Source organism: Sus scrofa, chromosome 2 (assembly GCF_054392235.1).
Source record: "Sus scrofa isolate SSC_HxYL_T2T_F1_AM1 chromosome 2, Sscrofa_HxYL_maternal_Yorkshire_Landrace_v2.0, whole genome shotgun sequence".
In the NCBI taxonomy this organism is placed as follows: domain Eukaryota; kingdom Metazoa; phylum Chordata; class Mammalia; order Artiodactyla; family Suidae; genus Sus; species Sus scrofa.
Window position 1 is genome coordinate 152,402,934 of NC_139384.1, and position 20,052 is coordinate 152,422,985.

The 20,052-nt window shown below is 49.3% G+C and overlaps 1 protein-coding gene across 7 annotated transcripts in view; it reads left to right on the plus strand.

Moving 5' to 3' along the window:
* Positions 1-7,396: 7,396 nt before the first annotated feature.
* CYSTM1 (cysteine rich transmembrane module containing 1) overlaps positions 7,397-20,052 on the plus strand; it is a 65,425-nt gene continuing 52,769 nt past the window's right edge. For 2 of the 7 annotated variants that reach the window (XM_085009386.1, XM_013995214.3), the window contains exon 1: positions 7,427-7,473. Coding sequence is in view for 2 of the 7 variants with exons in the window: in XM_013995210.3 (XP_013850664.1) it covers positions 8,664-8,789 (126 nt within the window). In the remaining 5 variants the exon portion in view is untranslated. 7 annotated transcript variants of the gene reach the window in all.

The window sequence follows — 20,052 nt, forward strand, 5'->3', positions numbered from 1 at the left end:
AATCACGCCGATTTTGTTTGGCTTTCACCAGGTTTTAAAAATTGCTCTTCGGAGTTCCCATCACGGCACAGCCGAAACGAATCCGACTAGGAACCATGAGGTTGCGGGTTCGATCCCTGGCCTCGCTCAGCGGGTTAAGTAAGGATCCGGGGTTGCCGTGAGCTGTGGTGTCGGTCGCAGACGCGGCTCGGGTCTGATGTTGCTGTGGCTGTGGTGTAGGCTGGCAGCTGTAGCTCCGATTTGACCCCTAGCCTGGGAAACTCCATATGCTGTGGATGAGGCCCTAAAAAGCAAAAAGTAAAAAAATAAATAAAATAAAAATCGGTTTTCACATCAAAATCCTGTTTGCCAGCTTCTCTTGAAAATCAGAAAACTTGGCCACCCTGGGCCACATTGCCCTGTGACGAGTGGCCATAGATAGTGGCTCCTTTTACAGAGTTTGTTCTCCAGTTTGCCACAATCCCCACCACTCCCGGTTGTTCCTCTCCCACACCCTGAGAGAGGGTATGAGTCCAAAAAGCAGAAATGGAGGAATGAGTTTCAATCTTGACCCCACCCCTTACTTCCTAGGGCCCCTGGAACAGGTGTGTTTTTAATGCCCAGGAGGAAGAGAATAATGAGATAATGTATGTGGAGCACTGGCCAGAAGCCTCGCCTAGAGGAACTGCTCAATGGAGAATCTCCCCTGCGTGTTTATTGGTGATTATAACTAATTCCTGTTCAGTGACTCGGAAGGGAGCCAAAACTATGCAAATGGACGCACCTACTGACATGTAAGCTTCATATAAGCAAGCATTTAAAAAAATCTGTTTTGCTTATTCCTACCTCTCCAGAGCTTAGCACAGTCCCTGGCACATGGCGGGCACTTCATAAGTATGTTGAATGAATGTGTGGATTTAATGTTTCTTTGCGTCCTTATTCTTCGTATGTCATGTGCTCAATTATTATTAGTCCACTGTATAAATTTAAATGCACATGGACATATAGGCTGAGTATTTCTCTTTTTGTTTTAAGACCCCACCCGTGGCATATAGAGGTTCCCGGGCTAGGGGTCAAATCAGAGCTGCAGCTGCCTGCCTAAGCCAGAGCCACAGCAATGCCAGATTCCAGGCCATGTCTGTGACCTACACCGCAGCTGGTGGCAGTGCCAGATCCTTAACCCACTGAGTGAGGCCAGGGATTGAACCCGCGTCCTCATGGATACTAGTCAGGTTCGTTACCACAGAGCCACAACGAGGACTCCTAGGTTCTTTCTAATTTATGTGCGCCGATTTTTTTTCTTCTTACTTTGAAAATATCAAAAAGCAGAGATTGTTCAGAGTTGACGGGAACCTCCTTGTCCTACTCAGCTGAGTCACAAGCTAGAGGAAAAACGTGTTTCCCTCCAGCACTGGGTTTATCCGAATGCCAGTCCCCTTCAGCAATCAGGGCTTCGCGAAGTCACCATGAAAACCACACGCCTTTCAGTGATGCCCCTTGAGGACTCAGGGTGCCCTGCAAACACACTGAGAGCAGGAAGGGCTCCCTGAAGCACTTTTCTCAGAAGTAATCCTTCCAGAAAGGAGAGTGCACTTATGGAAAAGCAATGGCAGGTTCCATGTCGGGATCTCAACAAGGCGTAACCTCTGAGTGGCAGCGTTTGCTCCCCACTGGATGCACCTTTCCGGGAAATACGGGAGAAGGCGAGGTGATTCCCAAGGGGATTCAGAGCTAGCGTATTGGAGTAATATTGGGATATCATATTCCACGTGCCTTCAGGAGCCTTCAACAACCTTGTGGTGTGGGGATCGGTGACCTGCAGGGGTCAGCTGTGTTTTTTCCTTGCTGGGCATCCGTTCTTCCTAGTTCTGGTAACCAAACTTCCGTTTTTCTGGGGAAGCTGTTCCTTCTACATCTTCAACTGTGGGATGTGGAAGAGGCTAACCTTACCCCCCCACCCCACCCCCTGCTCCAGAGGAGAGCCTGGAACTAGCTAAGGGGTCACAGCCCCTGAGCACAACCACACATTCAGAGAAAAGCAAGTTACCCAAAGCCAATGCAAGCAGTAAGACTCCAATCTGGAGCTTTCCTTAGTACTGTTGGGAAAGAGGCTTTTGTCTGATGGAATTTTTGCTGTGAGAATGTAATTCTGATGCTTTCAGGGGGATGCCTGAAAATGCAGAGAAAAGAGAGCTGAGAAATAAGAGCAAGAGAGGAGACTCCTGGTAACAGTGTTTGAGTGCCTGGATCCACCTGTACCTGAAGCTTACATTTGCCTCTGGACTTTTGGTTTCAAATGCCTTTAAGTTCTCTCTCCCTGTACTGGTGACTTTGCCTCTTTCTTCTTCATATAAACCTCATCTTCCATTAGAATTGGGCAGAGCCGTGAGCTAGGAAACAGTAGCAGTGCATTTTTTTCCCCTCTCTCCTTTCTTTTTTTTTTTTTTTTTTTTTTTTTGCTATTTCTTGGGCCGCTCCCGCGGCATATGGAGATTCCCAGGCTAGGGGTTGAATCGGAGCTGCAGCCACCAGCCTACACTAGAGCCACAGCAACGTGGGATCCGAGCCGCGTCTGCAACCTACACCACAGCTCACGGCAACGCCGGATCGTTAACCCACTGAGCAAGGGCAGGGACCGAACCCGCAACCTCATGGTTCCTAGTCGGATTCGTTAACCACTGCGCCACGATGGGAACTCCCCCTCTCTCCTTTCTTTAATTCTCTGACATGAAAAAAAGGAATCTGGTTATTTTTTTCTGGCTTTTGTGCATGTGCTGGCCACATTCACTGGCTTTCCTTTCGCATGTGTTCATTTGTCTGCTTCCACAGGGGGAAGACATTGAAATAAGCCAGAGGCCAGGCCTTAATGGATTTTTTTTTTCCCCCCTTTTTCAGCCGCCCACCCCTGCAGCATATGGAAATTCCTGGGCCAGGGATTGAATTTGCCCCAGAGCTGCTGGAGCTACAACCTAACCACAGCTGCAGCAGTGACAGATCCTTAACCCACTCTGCTAGGCTAGGGCCAAACTGGCGCCTTCACAGAGACAAGCTGCATCATTAATCCATTGCACCACAGCGGGAACTCCAAAACTCTCTGTTCTTAGGGGGATTCCATAACGTCTGCTGTTGAGCCCGTGAGCTCCAAAACGTTGGACTTGTGCAATGTGTAGAGATGTTCACTTAATAGGGTTACTGCACGCCTGCCAGGTGCCAACTGCCCCACATCTGTGAGCAAAGGGACACTGGTTTTCTCTTTTCTGGGGGAAATGGGGAGGTTTCTAGTCCTTGGTCAGCCCTTCCTTACCTTGTGGGGTCCCCCTTTGCATTGGCCCCATTCTTCCTAAAACTCTGCTGCCAAAGAACTCTTTTTTTTTTTTTTTTTTTTTTTTTTTTTTGTCTTTTTAGGGCTGCATATGGAGGTTCCCAGGCTAAGGGTCCAATAGGAGCTGTAGCTGCTGGCCTACACCACAGCCACAGCAACGCTGGATCCAAGCCATGTCTGCAACCTGCCCCACAGCTCACGGCAACGCCGGATCCTTAACCCACTGAGCAAGGCCAGGGATCGAACCGGCATCCTCATGGATGCTAGTCAGGTTCACTAACCGCTGAGCCACGATGGGAACTCCTGCCAAAGGAGTCTTGACACTTCGTGCCATTCCCATTCCCTGTTCTGAGGTGCTTCAACGGTTTCATAGGGTTTTTGCATTTAATCTATGCTCTTCCTCTCAGGCCTTAATAAAACTAAGACTAATAATAAAGGAAAGCTAACGCTTTGGAGCACTTGCTGTGTACCAAGCGCCGTGTTTAGGTTTCATGTGCTTTATCTCAGGTAGGCTTCAAAATCACACACTAGACGCATGGGGGCTGGGAAAATAACACCATAAAGTAGCTGTCCGTGTTATCCCTGTTTTTTTCCAGATGGAGACTAATGCAGAGAGGTTAAATAACTCGCTTAAGGTCCTGTGGCCAGTAAGTGATGGAGCCCAAATATGACTCTGTCTCTCTGGCTCCAGACCCTGTATTCCTACCGGAAGATTCTGCCATCTCCAAAGCTCCTCCACAGTTGGCTCTGTTTCTACCTTCTTTCTTTCTTTCTTTCTTTCTTTTTTTTTTTTTTTTTTTTGTCTTTTTGCCATTTTCTTGGGCCACTCCTGTGGCATATGGAGTTCCCAGGCTGGGGGTCTAATCGGAGCTGTAGCTGCCGGTCTACACCAGAGCCACAGCAACACCAGATCCGAGCCGTGTCTGCAACCTACACCATAGCTCACAGCCACGCCGGATCTTCAACCCACTGAGCAAGGCCAGGGATCGAACCCGCAACCTCATGGTTCCTAGTCGGATTCGTGAACCACTGAGTCACGATGGGAACTCCTCTACCTTATTTCTTACAACGCTCAAATTTCCACGGTCCACTTCGGTTTGCCTCCTGGCTCGGCCCACTCTTCCCAAACTTGATCGTCCTTGCTGATTTGTTCATTCGTTCAGCAAATATTTACAGAGCCCCTGCCCCAGGTGTTCGTGTCGTTTGGATGCCACAACCAAGAGTGCCCTCTTCTCCCAGTCCTGCTTCTCATGCTCTGCTCCAGACCCTGGCTTCCGTGCATCCTGCCTCAGCCAGGGCAGCTGCCGTGGTGGGGACGCTGTGAAGACTGAGGGCCCGGAAGGACATGACGCAGTGAGTGTAGCATCCAGGGTCACAGGGGCTTTGTGAGGTCTCGTGCTGTCTCGCTTTCCCATCAGGGGTCAGAGAACTCGCTCCTCTAGGATCCATCCCAGGGGGGAGCACCCACTAGGCACCCAAGAAACATTCTTTCATCCAGTTGTTGAGCCAACACACTTGGGAGGTAGGTATGATTGTACCCATTTTACAGATAAGACTGAGGCTCCGGGTAACTTGCCTGAGTTCACCAAAGGGATACATCTCAGAGCACAGGTTCCCAACCCCTGCATCATGCCGCCTCCACAGTCCTTGGATGGTTCGTTCCCCTGAATTCGTAAGTGTTTAAAATCCTTTGCCATTCCTGTGGATAATGGACACACACACACACACACACACACACACACATATGCTTTGTCAGGAGTTTCCACACAGACATTTTTCTTTATTTCCAGGAAAGGAAACTCACTGCAGTTGTGAAGAAACTTGACCAAACTCTGGCAACTTCTCCACAGGGCCCCCCCCACCCCCCCGACTTACTCCTGGGACTTGAGATCAAATCCTAGAAAAGAGCCACACACGGGACGTGCTTCCCGGCCAGGTCTCTGGTTCTCAGATGCTGCCAAGTAACATTCCTTGAGTTTGGACTCACGTGACAGCACTCCTTCCTCGAGGGGGTGGTGGGGACGGGGATGGGGACCTGTCTAGTTTTCCTTTGATGATTATGCCCTTTCAGGCCCCAACAGCTCAGTAAAAGGGGAGCGGCCAAGGACCTTACTGAAAACACGGTGCTATCACCTCTTCCCCCCCAGTGAGGGCCCCCAGATGTCCCGGTGGCCATATTCAGCTGCCAGGAGAAGTTTCCAGGGGAGTTAGCGTTGACTTTCAGGCTCATCCTTCCCCTGCCCCGCCCAGAGGAGAGCCTCAGAGGCTTATCCCCTGGGGCTGAGAACCGTTCTTCTCACCTGCTCCTCTCCCCCGCCCCACCCCACCCCACCCCCCTTACAAAAGTGCTCACTGTTGTAACTCCTCGGGCGCCTTTCCCTTACTGCTATCAACACATCCTCCCTTTCAGCAACCCCCCACCCCCCCAAACCACTGCTGTTTCTCCTTTCTCTAGGTTGCTTCTCCATTCTCTTTGCTCCCAGCACTTCTCTTAAACCTCATTCTAGCCCAGCTCTTCCCTCACCCCTCCCTAAGGGCAATTAGAGGGGGGGGGGGCAGCTCAGATCTGCCACCCAGATCTGAGCCCCTGCCCTGCTCCCAGCATCTTCCCGCCTCCCAGTCTCTGCCCTTCGGGACCTCGGCTCAGGTTTCAGACCTCTCCTCTCTTATCAATGCATCTCTGTCTGGAGCCACGATTCTTCTCTAGCTTTCGCCATTGTCTTTTTTCCCATGTATATGCTAATTTTGTTTTTAAAAATAAATGTATAAAAAGCAAAAAAGTGTCACTTACAACTATCAGGTAAACAACATCCATAAACTCCTGATCTTCAAGGATTGTGCCCCAAGCAGCCTGGCATTGCCTATTGCCAGGCCTCAAGACATGCTCCCTAGAAGCTGTTTATAGAGTAATTCTTGGGTTTAAAATCCCATAGTCTGAGAGGGAGGGATGACATGCATGAAACCTCCATAGCGGTGCAGGGAATAGGAGAGTAACCTTAACTGGAGCTCAAGCAAAAAGAAGTTAAGGACTGAAATAAACAGACGCTCTCTCCGGCCAGGACCTCCATGAGGTGTTGAATTTTCATTTTGAAGCTGCTTCTATGGCCAGTGACTGGAAGGTCACAGAGGTGCAGACAGGATTATAGTGAGCAAGGGGAGAACACTGAAGAGAAGATCATTTTTTTTTTTTTTTTTTTTGCTTTTTAGGGCCGCACCCACAGCATATGGAGGTTCCCAGGCTAGGGGTCCAATCAGAGCTGTAGCCGCAGGCCTACACCACAGCCACAGCAACACAGGATCCCAGCGTGTCTGCAACCCACACTATAGGCCACAGCAACACCAGATCCTAAACCCACTGAGCTAGGCCGGGGATCGAACCTGCGTCCTTATGAATGGTAGTCAGATTCGTTTCTGCTGAGCCATGTCAGGAACTACGAGAAAATCAATTTCTAAACTGAAAAACAATAAAAATATCTTTCCAAGTAGGACTTTCGGGCTTGTCCTAGGCTTTGCTCTGAGAGTGTTGCAGTGATTTCTCATTCTGTTGGATTAGAAGGAGGCTTGCAGGACAGAAAATCTGGGCCTGGGCGACAGCCCGTCTCTTCCCCTCTCCTGAACGAAAGCAGTCTTATTACATTATCTAGCAAAGACTGGGGGTTTATGGAGAAAGTTGCTAGAAAGCAAACCAGTTATCAGCCTTGGCCGCATCCCTCCCAAGTACAGTTCGCGGAGTAAACCCCTGAACCTAGCTGGCTCTAGACCAGAGGAGATACCAGGAAGCGCAGCCCACAGGGAATCCTGAGTGCCACGCACTGAACTGGGTGCCTTGGGGACACAGGCCCCGCCTTTCGGGCACTTGCAGTGGCGGCAAGAGGGTAATTTTTGGTGTCTCTCAACACTGAGGGGCGTGCCTGTTGGAGTCTCAGGGATCCATCCCAACTCAAAGACCAAGCAGGGAAGCCAGGGCCGGAACTCGGGTTCCCGCGCCGGCAACCGCCCGGGAGCGCGCCCGGAGGCCCGGCCGCTGGGGGCGGGGCTCGCGCTGTGACCCCGCCCCCTCTTCGCCCCGCCCCCGCGCGCGTTGCCAGGGTGATCAGGTGACTCGGAGCTCGCCTCGCTCGCGGCGGTCGTGACGTCAGGCGCGCCCAGGCTCCTCACTTGTTCCTTAGCAGGTGCGGCACAACTTGTGCGGTCTCGTCCGAGCCCTTCGGTCCCAGCCGAACCAGTGCCCGGCGGGTTCGTAGAGAGGAAAGGTGAGGCGCAGCGGAGCCCAGGCCGGCCCAGCTGAGACCCGGGAGGGAGTGAGGCGCGGGCAGGGCCCTACCGGGGTGTTGCTCACTCCTGAGCTCCCCAGAGGGTGCGCGGAGAGCTACGGGGCCTCGGGCGGGGAAGGGCCGGCTCAGGCCGGGAAGCGCGCAGCCCTGGGGTAGAGGTCAGGAACCGGGGAAGCGGTTGCAGTCGGCCCGGTGCCCACTCCGGCATATCGCGGCCGCTGGCAGAGGCTGGGAAGCTCCCGCGCCGCCGGCCGGGCCTCTGGGCGGTGGACCCAGGGGCTCGGCGTTGCGAGGAGTTGGCCGACTGAGTGCGAGGCTCGCCACACCCGGTCTCGGGGGACATCTGTGGGAGGCTTCTGCATCTCTTCGCCTTGGGCTGCGGTTTCTAGGGCGCTGCCGGGGAATTCAGTCCGTTCTCTGAGTCGGGCCTGCTGGGACGGGAGGCCGCTCGGGAGCCCCGCGGGTGGGATCAAGGGACCGGGGTATTGAGAAAAGGAGGGGCGAGGGGCGAGGAATCCTGACTTGAGAGCAGGGGATTGGGATCTGAGGAGACCTGTTGGGGGAAGTGAAATCTGAGCTGAGCCCTGAGGGGTGGGGACTAATCTCCCGGCAGCGGTGGGGGCTGGAAGAGTAGAGGGTGGAAAAGGGGACCTCGGGGAAGGAGACCTTGAGTCTGGCGCTGGAATGACGATTCGGTGACTTACTGCACCGAGAGCTAGGGCGATTGGGTGGCGGGGGGGACTTTGGAGAATTAGGTTAGGGCCGTTTAGGAAAAACTCGGGGTGCTCGGCTCGGGGTCGGGGGGGGTTGAGTATCTTGGGGAGCCATTGAAGCGTCGGCTGGATTGGGGTTGGGGAGACATGCAGGAGGCTGTTGTGACAGCCCCGAAAAGAGGTGACAACGCCTAGAACTCGGGTCTCTTGGGAATTCTGTGAACCCTGCTTCTGAAATGTTTGTAGCAGACAGGGATGGGGGCGCAGGCAGCCAGACGCCAATGACCCCAGCCCTTTGCGAGCAGATTGTTAAAAATTCCTTGCTGTGAAGGGGGAAGGAAGCGCCCAAGTGCAGCTCGTTTTCCGGATGAGTTAATGGCTCTGAGAGCTTTGCCCCCTCGGACCCGCCCTGAGCTTAATTGGTCCACAGCTCTCATCTTTTTGAGGTTTCAGGGTGTTTTTCAAACGCGTCTTATCCCCAGGGCGAAACCCAAACCTCAGGTGAGTGGTAGATTTAATGGCGAGAAAGTTATCGAAGGAAAATCCCTGCCTAAAACATGAATGTGTGGCGTGGGGGAAGCTGGAGGGAGTCGCTTGCTCTTTGTTAATTAGAGAACAGTGTTGCCGTTTCTTACCTCCTACCCTCAATTTGTGGGCTTCTCAAGCAAGGCTGCTTAAGTGTTAATGGGCTATTTTTTTTTTTTTTCTTAAATTCTTGAGAAACAGGAAAAACATAGTTTGGTTATTGAAGAGGGATGATTTGGCAGTTGACGGTTTTTTCCCAACTCTGAAATGTGCTGATCCTGTCCGGCACAGCTGTCCATTTTATATTGAAACTTAGCAACTTCTGGTTTCTGGGAGGAAGTAAAATAATAGCTAAAACTTCTCACCAATTTGCCTTGTATTTGTTTGACTCCAGAAAACAGAATTGGACCTCTAGGGATCCTGTACAGGAAGAGGCACTTGAGGGAATTGCTGAGAACTAGGCAAAGTGGCTGCAGCTGCTTTATGCTTCAACAGAGAAGCCAGCGCAGCGCCCAGGGGGGGACAAATCCAGAGTGGTGGCAACTGGGGAGAGTGAACTTCCAGTCAGATCCGTGACATCCTGCTGTGTAAAAAGATGTCTTAAGATAGGTCACTTGAGCAAGGTGTGTTTACCACACACTACTGCGTAGCCAGAGAACAGCACCCCCCCCACGGACCCTGTAGGACTTGTTCCGATAGTGGGTTGTTTTTTTTTTTTTAATGGGACCTTGCAGGTGCCCCATAATATTCAGAATCACTGGAAATTAGATTTCTGGGTCACATTTAATATTTTTTAAGTACTTTTTTTTTATTGAAGTATTGTTGATTTACAATATCTTGAAGCCCACATTAAAAAAAAAGTTAACCCTTTTCTCCGAGTTCCCATTGTGGCGCAGCAGAAATGAATCCAACTAGGAACTATGAGATTGCGGGTTTGATCCTTGGCCTCACTCAGTGGATTAAGGATCCAGCGTTGCTGTGAACTGAAGTGTAGGTCACAGCTGTGGCTCGGATCTGGCATTGCTGTGCCTGTGGCATAGGCCAGCAGCAACAGCTCTTATTAGACCCCTAGCCTGGGAACTTCCATATGCCGCGGGTGTGGCCCTAAAAAGCAAAACATATATGTATATATATTAACCCTTTTCTAAATATCTTCGGAAGTATTTGAACTACTCATGCTTCCCTGGGAAAGAAACAGTCCCCCCCACCCCCGGCGCTACAACTCTGTGCTGTCAGGCAGTGAAGTAGGCCAAGAGTTTGGGGAAATTTTCCGCTTTCCTTCGTCTCTGCTGCCCCCACAAGTTTTCCCCTTGGTAGAGACCTTAAGACTTCAGTGTCAGGGAAAAAATTTCAGCATTTCCCTAAACACCAGCTATGGTAAACACCAGGGCTGGAAGTTCTTCTCCTGAAGAACAGAAATGCCCTCCTTTAAGGGGAACTGGGCTGAGAGGTGTGAGCCAGAGACCCACCACGGAGTGTTGTAGGCCTGCCCTTTGTCACCCAAGGACAGGGCCCCATCATTCTCTTGGAAACATTCCTTGACCTTGAAACAGGGTAATGGGCAGTGCCCCCTTCACAGAGGTACCAGGAGTGTTAATGGGAGGCTTATATGACATTCGAGCTCCTTCAAAACGGAATATTTTAGTCGTTGGATAAATGGAGTGTTGTTTTTTTGTTTTGTTTTTGAGATGTAGTCAAATAAAGAGGTGGACATTGTCAACTTTTGTTGGAAAAAAAAAAAAAAAGCCTTATTTAATGCCCTGAGGCATTTTGGTTTTGTTTGCAGGTGTGGTTACCTGGTCGTAGTTACCAATAAGCCAATAATCACGAGTAAGGTCAGGTGTGTATTTCATGTGTCGATAACCTCAGATGGTTTCACACCTGATGCGGCTCTTTTAGAGCCTGGAATACACGTGTATCCTGGCAGCCTCTTGGGCTTTCAAGCTACATCCTTTCAACCCTAAAGGAGTTAATGATTAAGTTCTTCGGAGGCTGAAGTGGGCGGTACCATGCGCTCCACTGAATGGGGAGTGGGACAGTCACCTTTTAACACTTGCCCACGTCACCCTGCCAGTCCTCGTCACCCTGCCAGTCCTCGGGCGCACAAGAAGAGTCAGGTGCTTGCTGATGTGCCCAGGGATGCTGTGGACCTGTAACGTCCATCTCTCAGACTTGTGACGTGTCGCCTAGGCGTAGTTGTCGCAGGAGGAAAGTTCTGACAGAAGAGGCTTCCTGTTTTCCTCAAGGCTGAGCTGCGAGCTGCGCTCCAGGCCTCCAAGCTCCTCATGCTTGACGGAAGGCTACTAATGGGCTTGGCTGTAAAATGAGAGTCAGCAATTAAAACCAGCAGTTTAGAAGCAAGGGGACTGGGCAAGCCTTGACCCTCCAGCCAAAAAGGTTCACACCATTTTGGGCACCACGTACAAAGGGGTCTTCAAAAGGAAGTGCGTGAAGAGTTCCTGTCGTGGCGAAGTGGAAACGCATCTGACTAGGAACTGTGGTTGTGGGTTCGATTCCTGGCCTCGCTCAGTAGGTTAAGGATCTGGTGTTGCCCTGAGCTGTGGTGTAGGTCGCAGACGTGGCTCGGATCTGGCGTGGCATGGTTGTGGTGTAGGCTGGCAGCTGTAGCTCCAATTTGACCCCCCTAGCCTGGGAATCTCCATATGCTGCAGGTGCAGCCCTAAAAAGCCCCCCCCCCCCAAAAAAAGGCAGTGTTTTTTGTTTTTGTTCTTGTTTTTTTTTTTTTTTTAAATAGGGGCACACCCAGGGCATATGGAAGTTCCCAGGCTAGGGGTCAAATTGGAGCTACAGCTGCCAGCCTATTCCAAAGCCACAGCAATGCCAGATCTGAGCTATGTCTGCCACCTACACAATAGCTTCTGGCAATGCCGGATCCTTAACCCACTGAGCAAGGCCAGGGAGCGAACCCACATCCTCATGGATACTAGTTGGATGTGTTTCTGCTGTGCCACAACTGGAACTCCAGGAAGTGAGCTGAGAATGATTTCTGTAGGTTTTTGTTTGGTTTTGTTTTTTGGGTTTTTTCAGCCACACCCACAGCACATGGAAGTTCCAGGTCAGTGGTTTAATGCAAGCTGCAGCTGCAACCTCTGCCACAGCTGTGGCAATAATGGATCCATAACCCACTGTGGAGCTGGGGATCGAACCTGTGTCCCAGCACTCCTAAGATGGTTGACCCCTTTGTGCCACAGCAGGAACTTGTGTACTTTGATTTCTTGTGCTTCACAATATTGTAATTTTTACAAATCGAAGGTTTGTGGCAACCCTGTATTTATTGGCACCATTTTTCCATCAGTATTGGTTCACTTTGTGTCTCTGTCACATTTTGGTAATTCTTGAAATACTTCAAAACTCCACCAGCAAAAAGATTACAGCTCCCTGAAGGCTCTGGTGTTGATTAGCATTTTTCAGTGACAAAGTATTCTTAAATTTTTATTGATTGATGGGCCATGGTATGCAACAGCTTGATGTAGGCTCTTAGTTCCCAGGTCAGAGATTAAACCTGGGCCAGAGTAGTAAAAGCGCCGAATCCTAATCATTAGTCCACAAGGGAACTCCCAAAGTATTTTTATTTATTTTTTGGCGGTGCCTGCAGCATGCAAAACTTCCCAGGCCAAGGATCAAACTTGAGCCACAGCTGTAACCAGAGCCACAGCAGGGACAACGCCAGAACTTTAACCCGCTGAGCCACAAGGGAATTCCTCAGAGTAATTTTTGGCTTTTTTTAAGCGCTTCACCCATGGCATATGGAAGTTCCCAGGCTAGGGGTTGAATTGGAGCTGTAGCTGCCAGCTGTAGCTGCCATGTGGGGATCCGAGCTGCATCTGTAACCTGTGCCACAGCTCATGGCAATGCTGGATCCTTAACCCACCAAGCAAGGCCAGGGATCGAACCCAAGTCCTCATGGATACTAATTGGGTTTGCAATCCCTGAGCCGCGGTGGAAACTCCTCCTAAAGTATTTTTAAGTTAAGGTTTGTTCATTGTTTTTTTTAGGCATAATGTTATCGCACACTTAATAGACGAGAGCATAGTGAAAACAAAACTTTTATCTGCACTGGAAACCAAAAAATTCATGTGACTCCCTTTGTCACAACGTTCAGTTTATTGTGGTGATGCCTGTTTAAGGGAGTCTTGGTAATTATGGTGAGAGGAAGGCTTGATCCGCCTGAATTTACTCTCTGGGCAGTACTGTCTTCGTCACAGATGCTTATCATCAGTTCTCTGATTTGTGCTAAAGTATCATTAGTCTGACTAGGATCCATGAGGATGCAGGTTCAATCCCTGGCCTCGCTCTGTGGGTTAAGGATCAGGCAACACTGCCCCTTTGCTGACTGAAGGCTTTCTGACCACGTGGTCAGTGTTGAAAGAAAGGTGGGGGTGGGGAGCAGTTGAATTGCAAGGGTACTTGGGGAGAGAGGAAGAACCCAGGAAGTAGTGCTGGACCTGAGGAATATGGAAGTTCGGGGCCAGGGGGTGTTGCTAGGAGCTGCACCTGCTGGTCTATGCCACAGCAACTCTGGATCCTTAACCTGCTGCAGGGATGAACCTGCACCCTCAGGGACAGTGTTGGCCTCTTAACTCCCTGCCACGTTCCATTTCTAACGCTGCCCTTGGTACTTCACCAGTCAGCTTTCAGTATCAGGACCTCAGGCCAGAGCATTTGGGGAGAGCATGTGTGAAGAGGGGACTTTTGCAGGAATGTGACTCCCGTGAGTCCTTGTCATTAAGCCTAATTCTGCTTTCCTGCTGCTGCTAGGCTAGCTTCCCCTTCCCGGAGACCCCAGACCCTGCCCTTCCTCCTTGGCACCCCAGCCCCCCACCAGCCTTTCTCAGGCAATACCATTCTCTAAGGCCCGTGTGATTCTTCTAGCTCAGATTCAGTTTCTGCATCACTGAACTAAACCTTGGTGATCTTGGGTGTGTGCTGGTGGCAGTAGAAAGTCCAGTGAGGGGCGGTCGCATCTAAACCAAGGGGCTTGGAAGTGGATGCTTTACCTGTTTCTCACACTTCATTTGTGTTCCACCTGCGTGACTTTTGCCTTCTTTCTTTGCCATCTGTACTATTATGTGACATTTTTCTTTAAGCTGATCCACTTTCTAAAAACTCTAAAACATGTAAAAGGGAAACTATCGTTGCCTTAAATTGAAAACACTATCACCTGTCAAAAATGGAAGGTAAATTTAAAAAAGCATAGCTAGGGAGTTCCCATCCTAGCGCAGTGGAAACGAATTCAATCCCTGGCCTCACTCAGTGGGTTGAGGATCCGACATTGCCGTGAGCTGTGGTGTAGGCCACAGACGCGGCTCCGATCTAGTGTTGCTGTGGCTGTGGTGTAGGCCAGCAGCTATAGTTCCAATTGGACCCCTAGCCTGGGAACTTCCATATGCCTTGGGTGTGGGCCTCAAAAGGAAAAAAAAAAAAAGCTTAACTATTAATACCAAGTTGTTTGTTCACATTCTCCATATCATACCGCATACCCCACTTGGAAAAATACTACCTTCAGCCAAAGAAATGACTCACTCTGAATTTTTTTCAGGTGGCAGTAGACAGGTGGTAGGGATGGCTTGGGGAAGGCAGGCCTTAGGAGAAGGCCCCTTGAATCTCCTGAAACTCCACGTGGCTCTGTGATGCCTGGAAGACAGCAAAGTGAAGAGTCTAGGAACTAAAAAGAAATACATGCAGTCAGTTGAAACCACTGGTGTTTTGATGAGGTTTGCCAACAAGGAGGCCTGAGTGGTGGTGAGGCTTTATAGACTAGATCCAATTCTAGGCCCTTCGCCAAGGATGTGACTTCATTGATGCTGTGTTTTGTAGTTCTTTCTGTGCAGGAGTACTCTTGGAAAACTCAGGTTTTTGTTCAGGGTGCATGCAATTTTATTCATTTTTATTTATTATTTTTTTTACTCAGCAAGGGGCCCTGTACTGCTTTGGGCCCCTTGTCTTCTTAGAGGATGTTACTAATGACAGAACTCAAGTTACCGTTTAGCATCTATTGTTTCTAACCCTTTTTTGTCCATAATGCCTAGCCCTTAAAAATTCTATGAAAATGAGTTCCCGCTGTGGCTCATCAAGTTAGGAACCTGACTAGTATCCATGAGGACTCGGGTTCAATCCCTGGCCTTGCCCAGTGGGTTAAGGATCCAGTGTTGCCACGAGCTGCGGCACAGGTCGCAGATGCAGCTTGGATCCTGCGTTGCTGTGGCTGCGATGTAGACCCACAGCTGCAACTCCCCCTAGCCCCCACTAGCCTGGGAACTTCCATGTGCTGCAGGTGCAGCCCTAAAAGGGAAAGAAGAAAAAAAATTCACTGAAAATGAAGAGGAGGAGGAGGGAAGAGTGAGCTCCCCTGGGACATGTGGGGTCTGAGGGTGTCCACACAGCAGATATGACTGGTACTTACTGGTGTTTGGTGAAATTCACTCTTCTGTCTACTAAGAGCTGCCCTGCTTCTGCTGCTCCCTCCGAGGGTCAGGGGAGCGAGCTTCACTGGGGAGCGGAACTGGGGCTGGCCTGGGATCCACGGGAGCCGGGAGTGCGCAGTTCAGGCGCCGGCACGTTAAGCTCTCGGGGCCTCTTTCTAAGCCATCAAGATGTCCACTTTGCCACCAAGCCTAATGCTCTGGGAGGGGCAGGCAGAGCCCGTCTCTCAGGGGCTGTGCTGGTGGGGGACCTGGCCTGGGACGTGGCCTTGGCAGGCTCGTGGGGAGGGGTGGCCCTGTCCCTTTCTAGTGTGTCCTCTCAAGTTGGCAGGGGGCAGAGTTCCTCCCTCCGCGCTCTCCCCCGCCTCTAACCTGCCCTTTCATTTCCCCAACTCGCTTTCCCTGTTAACAGCTTCCTTCCCTTTTTCTTCCCCTTCGGCTCACTGCTGCTTTTGCTTCTGAGCCTCCCTCTTGCTGGGCTCATTTTCTCTCCATTGTCACTTTGAGGGCTGGCTGTTTGAAGTTACCATGCTGTCCTGTGCATCCCAGGGACTGGATGTAATTCAGAGGGGCCCAGCCTTTTTTCCAGGAGGAGCCAGCCGGCCCTCCTCCATGGCCTTCAGACGCAGCATCTGCGGGGGTGCTGGCCAGAGCCCCTGAGCAGAGGGGGCGATGAAGCTGGTGGTTGGAGTTCCGAGTAGGGGAGAGGGGTTGCTGGCTTTGCCAGGAGCTGTCAAACAAGGGGCTGAGCTCCGCCCTTGGGAAGTCCTTCTAGAAGCTGAAGGCAGGAGGTCTTGCATCCGGAGGACCATCCATGATTAATAACGGCTAGAGAAGGGGCCCTTGGTGAGGTTGGCCTAGAACCCATGGGACTGTGAATCCTGCCCTGGAGCTGGAACAAAACGTGTTCTCAGGAGTTCCCGTCGTGGCGCAGTGGTTAACGAATTCAACTAAGAACCACGAGGTTTCGGGGTTCGATCCCTGGCCTTGCTCAGGGGGTTAAGGATCTGGCGTTGCCGTGAGCTGTGGTGTAGGTCGCAGAAGTGGCTTGGATCCTACGTTGCTGTGTCTCTGGTGTAGGCCGGTGGCTACAGCTCCGATTAGACCCCTAGCCTGGGAACCTCCATATGCTGCGGGTGCAGCCCTAGAAAAGGCAAACACACACACACACACAAAACGTGTTCTCGGAGGTGGGTGGATGGTGGTTGGAAGCATCTAGAAGCATGGCTTTCCTGCTCAGTGAGTTCAGAAATGGGTTATTTTCTCCTTGAAGCCGTGGGGCAGACTTTTATCCGAAGATGCTCAGCAAAAGTTTGAAACTTTCATTTTGTTTTAATGTATATATCATTATCCCTCAGTAGTTCCAGGACTCCCCACCGTACCAAAAAACAGTGGCTGCTCAAGTCCCTTAGGTAAAATGGCATAGTCTTTGCCTTTAACCCACGCGACCCTCTGCATACTTTAAATCATCTCCAGATTACTTGCAATACCCAGCACATGGTAAATGTTGCGTAAGTGGTTGCCATTCAAGCTTTGTGTGTCGGAACTCTGGAATTTTTTTTCCAAATATTTTTAGTTTGCTATTATTGAATCCAAGGTTGTGGAACCCGCAGCTAGAGAGGGCCAACTGTGAAGAAAGGTGTGTATAATAAAAAAGTACAGTTTAATGAATAATTGATTAATGCAACTGTAATCTCTTCAGGTCTAGAAATAGAACTTTATTTTTAAACCCAAATGGGATAGTAAATGCTCAGTGTTGTCATTTGCTTTTTTCACGATGTTGGCACTTTTCCGTTATCAGCACGCGGAATTCTGCCTCCGTCTTAAGGGTCAAATAGCAGTTCCGTGGTTTGGAAATTCCATGGTTTATTTAACCATCCCCGTACTTATGGGCCACTAGGATGTCGACTATCATATATGTGTGTGTATGTATTTTATATGTATGTTGCACTGTTAGTATAAGCACATGTTATGCAAAATATTTGTGTCTGTGGTATAAAATTGGTTTTCTCAACATACTGGCGCTAGAATGTAGCTGTAGGATAAATTCCTCAAGGTGGAATTGCTGGCTCACAGAAGAGGGGGTTTTTTACTTATTTATTTGAGGTTTCACTTAAAAATGAATCTTTATTGAAGAATTTATAAGAAAAAAGAATGGACTTTCTGTAAATAGAAAGGGTGTTTCCTCCATATTTTAGGGGAGGAATGGGATACCAGTGCCTGAGCGGCTCAGGGTAGGCTATTTTAGTTGTTAGATATTTTCAGCTAATGGGGTTTTTTTTAATACTTAATTAAAAAAAAATATCTATTTTTTGTCTGTGACTGAGGCATGCAGAAGTTCCCAGGATAGGGCTCAAACCCAAGCCACAGTAGTGGCTGAATCCTTAACCACTAGGCCACCAGGGAACTCCAAGTAGTTTTTTTTTTTTTTTTTTTTTTAAAGGCTATTTAATAAGTGCTACAGCTCTTATCTCTTAGGGAGCGAGGTCCTGGATCCAGCTAGAAGTTCTGTATAGGAAGCTTTTTGCAAGAAGATTTAGCAGATGCTGGCTTTTCCTTTGTTGAGGGGAACCTCTCTGGATTTTGTCCAAGTCTCCAAGGCTGGAATGGTGCTAAAATACACATACCGAGTTTGGTAGAGGGAAGCGAGATTGAATGGCTGCAGCCGTACTTTCAAGTAATGTTGAACTGCTGTGGGTTCTTACCGTGGGTGTGACTGTTCAAGCTTTACTGCTCATGTAGCAGGACCAATTGAGAATGCTCGCATCTTTGTGTTAGCTTCATGCTTAAAGCAGTTACCTGAATGGCGGGCATTAGCAAACCATGGTACTAAATGGTTGATTTTTGTTTGTTTGTTTCACATGCATCAAATTGTACAATCCACATGTCGTTTTTGTAGCCTTTATGCGAAAGGAAAATCCAATAGGATAGTCTGCGAACCTCTTCATTACTCTAGGGCCTCCAAGGTGAATGATCTACTGTTCCTTTTTTGCCTCCCCTGTGCCTTTTTTGCAGCCCTTGCTCAGTGAAGGGTCCCATTTCTGCGCTGTGTGTCATTGTGTGTTCTGCCTAGAGGCTGTGCTGAAAGCAGAAGCCAAAATACTAAAAACAAAAGACAGGCTCTCATTTATTCATTCGTTGATTATATGAGGACAGCTTGGGGGCCTGGTAGAAGTCTGGTGAACAAAAGATCCTGACGGAGGTGGGGGAAGGCTAATTTGATGTGGGAAGGTTAACTCCAGAATCAGTGTCTGCACAATAATGAAGTAAAACTGCGGGGGTCTCCTTCCGCCCGTCCCCCAAAGAAAAGCCGCTTAGGAAATGGTAACACAGCCAAATGTGTTAGTGAGCAAGTCGTAAAAACAAAGCTCTTGTCCATGTTTTTTTCTTTTTTTGGGGGGGTTGGTATTAAAATAGGAATTTTAGGAATTCCTCTGTCAGTGCAGGAGGGTTTGGATCCATTGTGGTAGCAGCTAAGGCTCAGATTCAGTCACTGGCCCGGAAACTTCCATGTGCCATGGGTGCAGCAGAAAAAGAAAAAAACAATTTATTTTTATACCAAAGTGAAAATAATTTTTATTGTTTAAAACTTTTATTGGAGTATAGTTGACTTACCGTGTTGTATTCATTTGAGCTGTGCGGCAACGTGAATCAGTCTGCATAGACAGATAGACGTTCTTTTTTCCCACATAGGTTATTACAGAATTCGGAGTAGATTTCCCCGTGCTCCGCAGTAGATTCCCGCTCATTATCCATTCCGCATGCAAGTAGCACGTTTGTCTTTCCCTCCTCCCCGCATTTTCCTCTATGGTGACCATAAGTTTGATCTTGAAATCTGCGTTTGTTTCTGTTCTATAAATAAGTTCCTTTGTATCACCTCTTATTAGATTGCACATATCATATATTTGTGTTTCTCTGTCTGACTTACCTCGCTTACGGTGATAATCTCTAGGTCCGTTCAAGTTGCTGCAAATTGTGTTATTTTTTATGGCTGAGTAATATTCCACTGTGTATGTGTACCACATCTTCTTTATTCATTCCTCTCTCAGTGGATGTTTAGGTTGCTTCCATGTCTTGGCTATTGTAAATGGTGCTGCAGTGAACATTGGGGTCATGTGTCTTTTTGAATTACGGTTTTCTTCAGATAGTTGTCCAGGAGTGGGATTGCTGGATCATGCGGTAGTTCTGTATTTCGCTTTTGAAGGAACTTCCAGACTTTTCCACAGTGGTTGCACCAATTTACATTCCCACCAACAGTGTAGGAGGGTTCTGTTTTCTCTCCACCCTGTCCAGCATTTATCATTTGTAGACTTTTTGATGATGGCCGTTACGGCTGGTGTGAGGTGGTACCTTGTAGTTTTGAAAAATTAATGATGTGGAGCATCTTTCCATGTGCTTTTTGCCCATCTGTCTGTCTTCTTGGGAGAAATGTCTGTGCAGATCTTAGCATTTTGTGGTTGTCCGTGTTCGGATAGCTGTCGGGGTCTCCTGGAATTGCTCTGGTCCCGGGACGTCACTCCCGCCTTTCAGAGGTAAGTGCCTGCTGTTGCTGTTCCCCGCGGCTCCTGTGTAAAGCCGTCCATGTCAGTGGTAGGTTCTTCCTCGGTGAAGCCCTGACATTATAGAAACCCTGTTCATGTGGTTTGGCTTTGGGGTTCGGATTCGATGCCATCACTCTTGACCTCAGCTCACTGCACACTTACAGTGTGTTGGGCTCCCTGGGGCTCTTGAGTTTCAGTAAACTCACGTAATTCTTGGAGGTGACCACCCAAAGTGAATTTTGTCTCCTCTGTAGA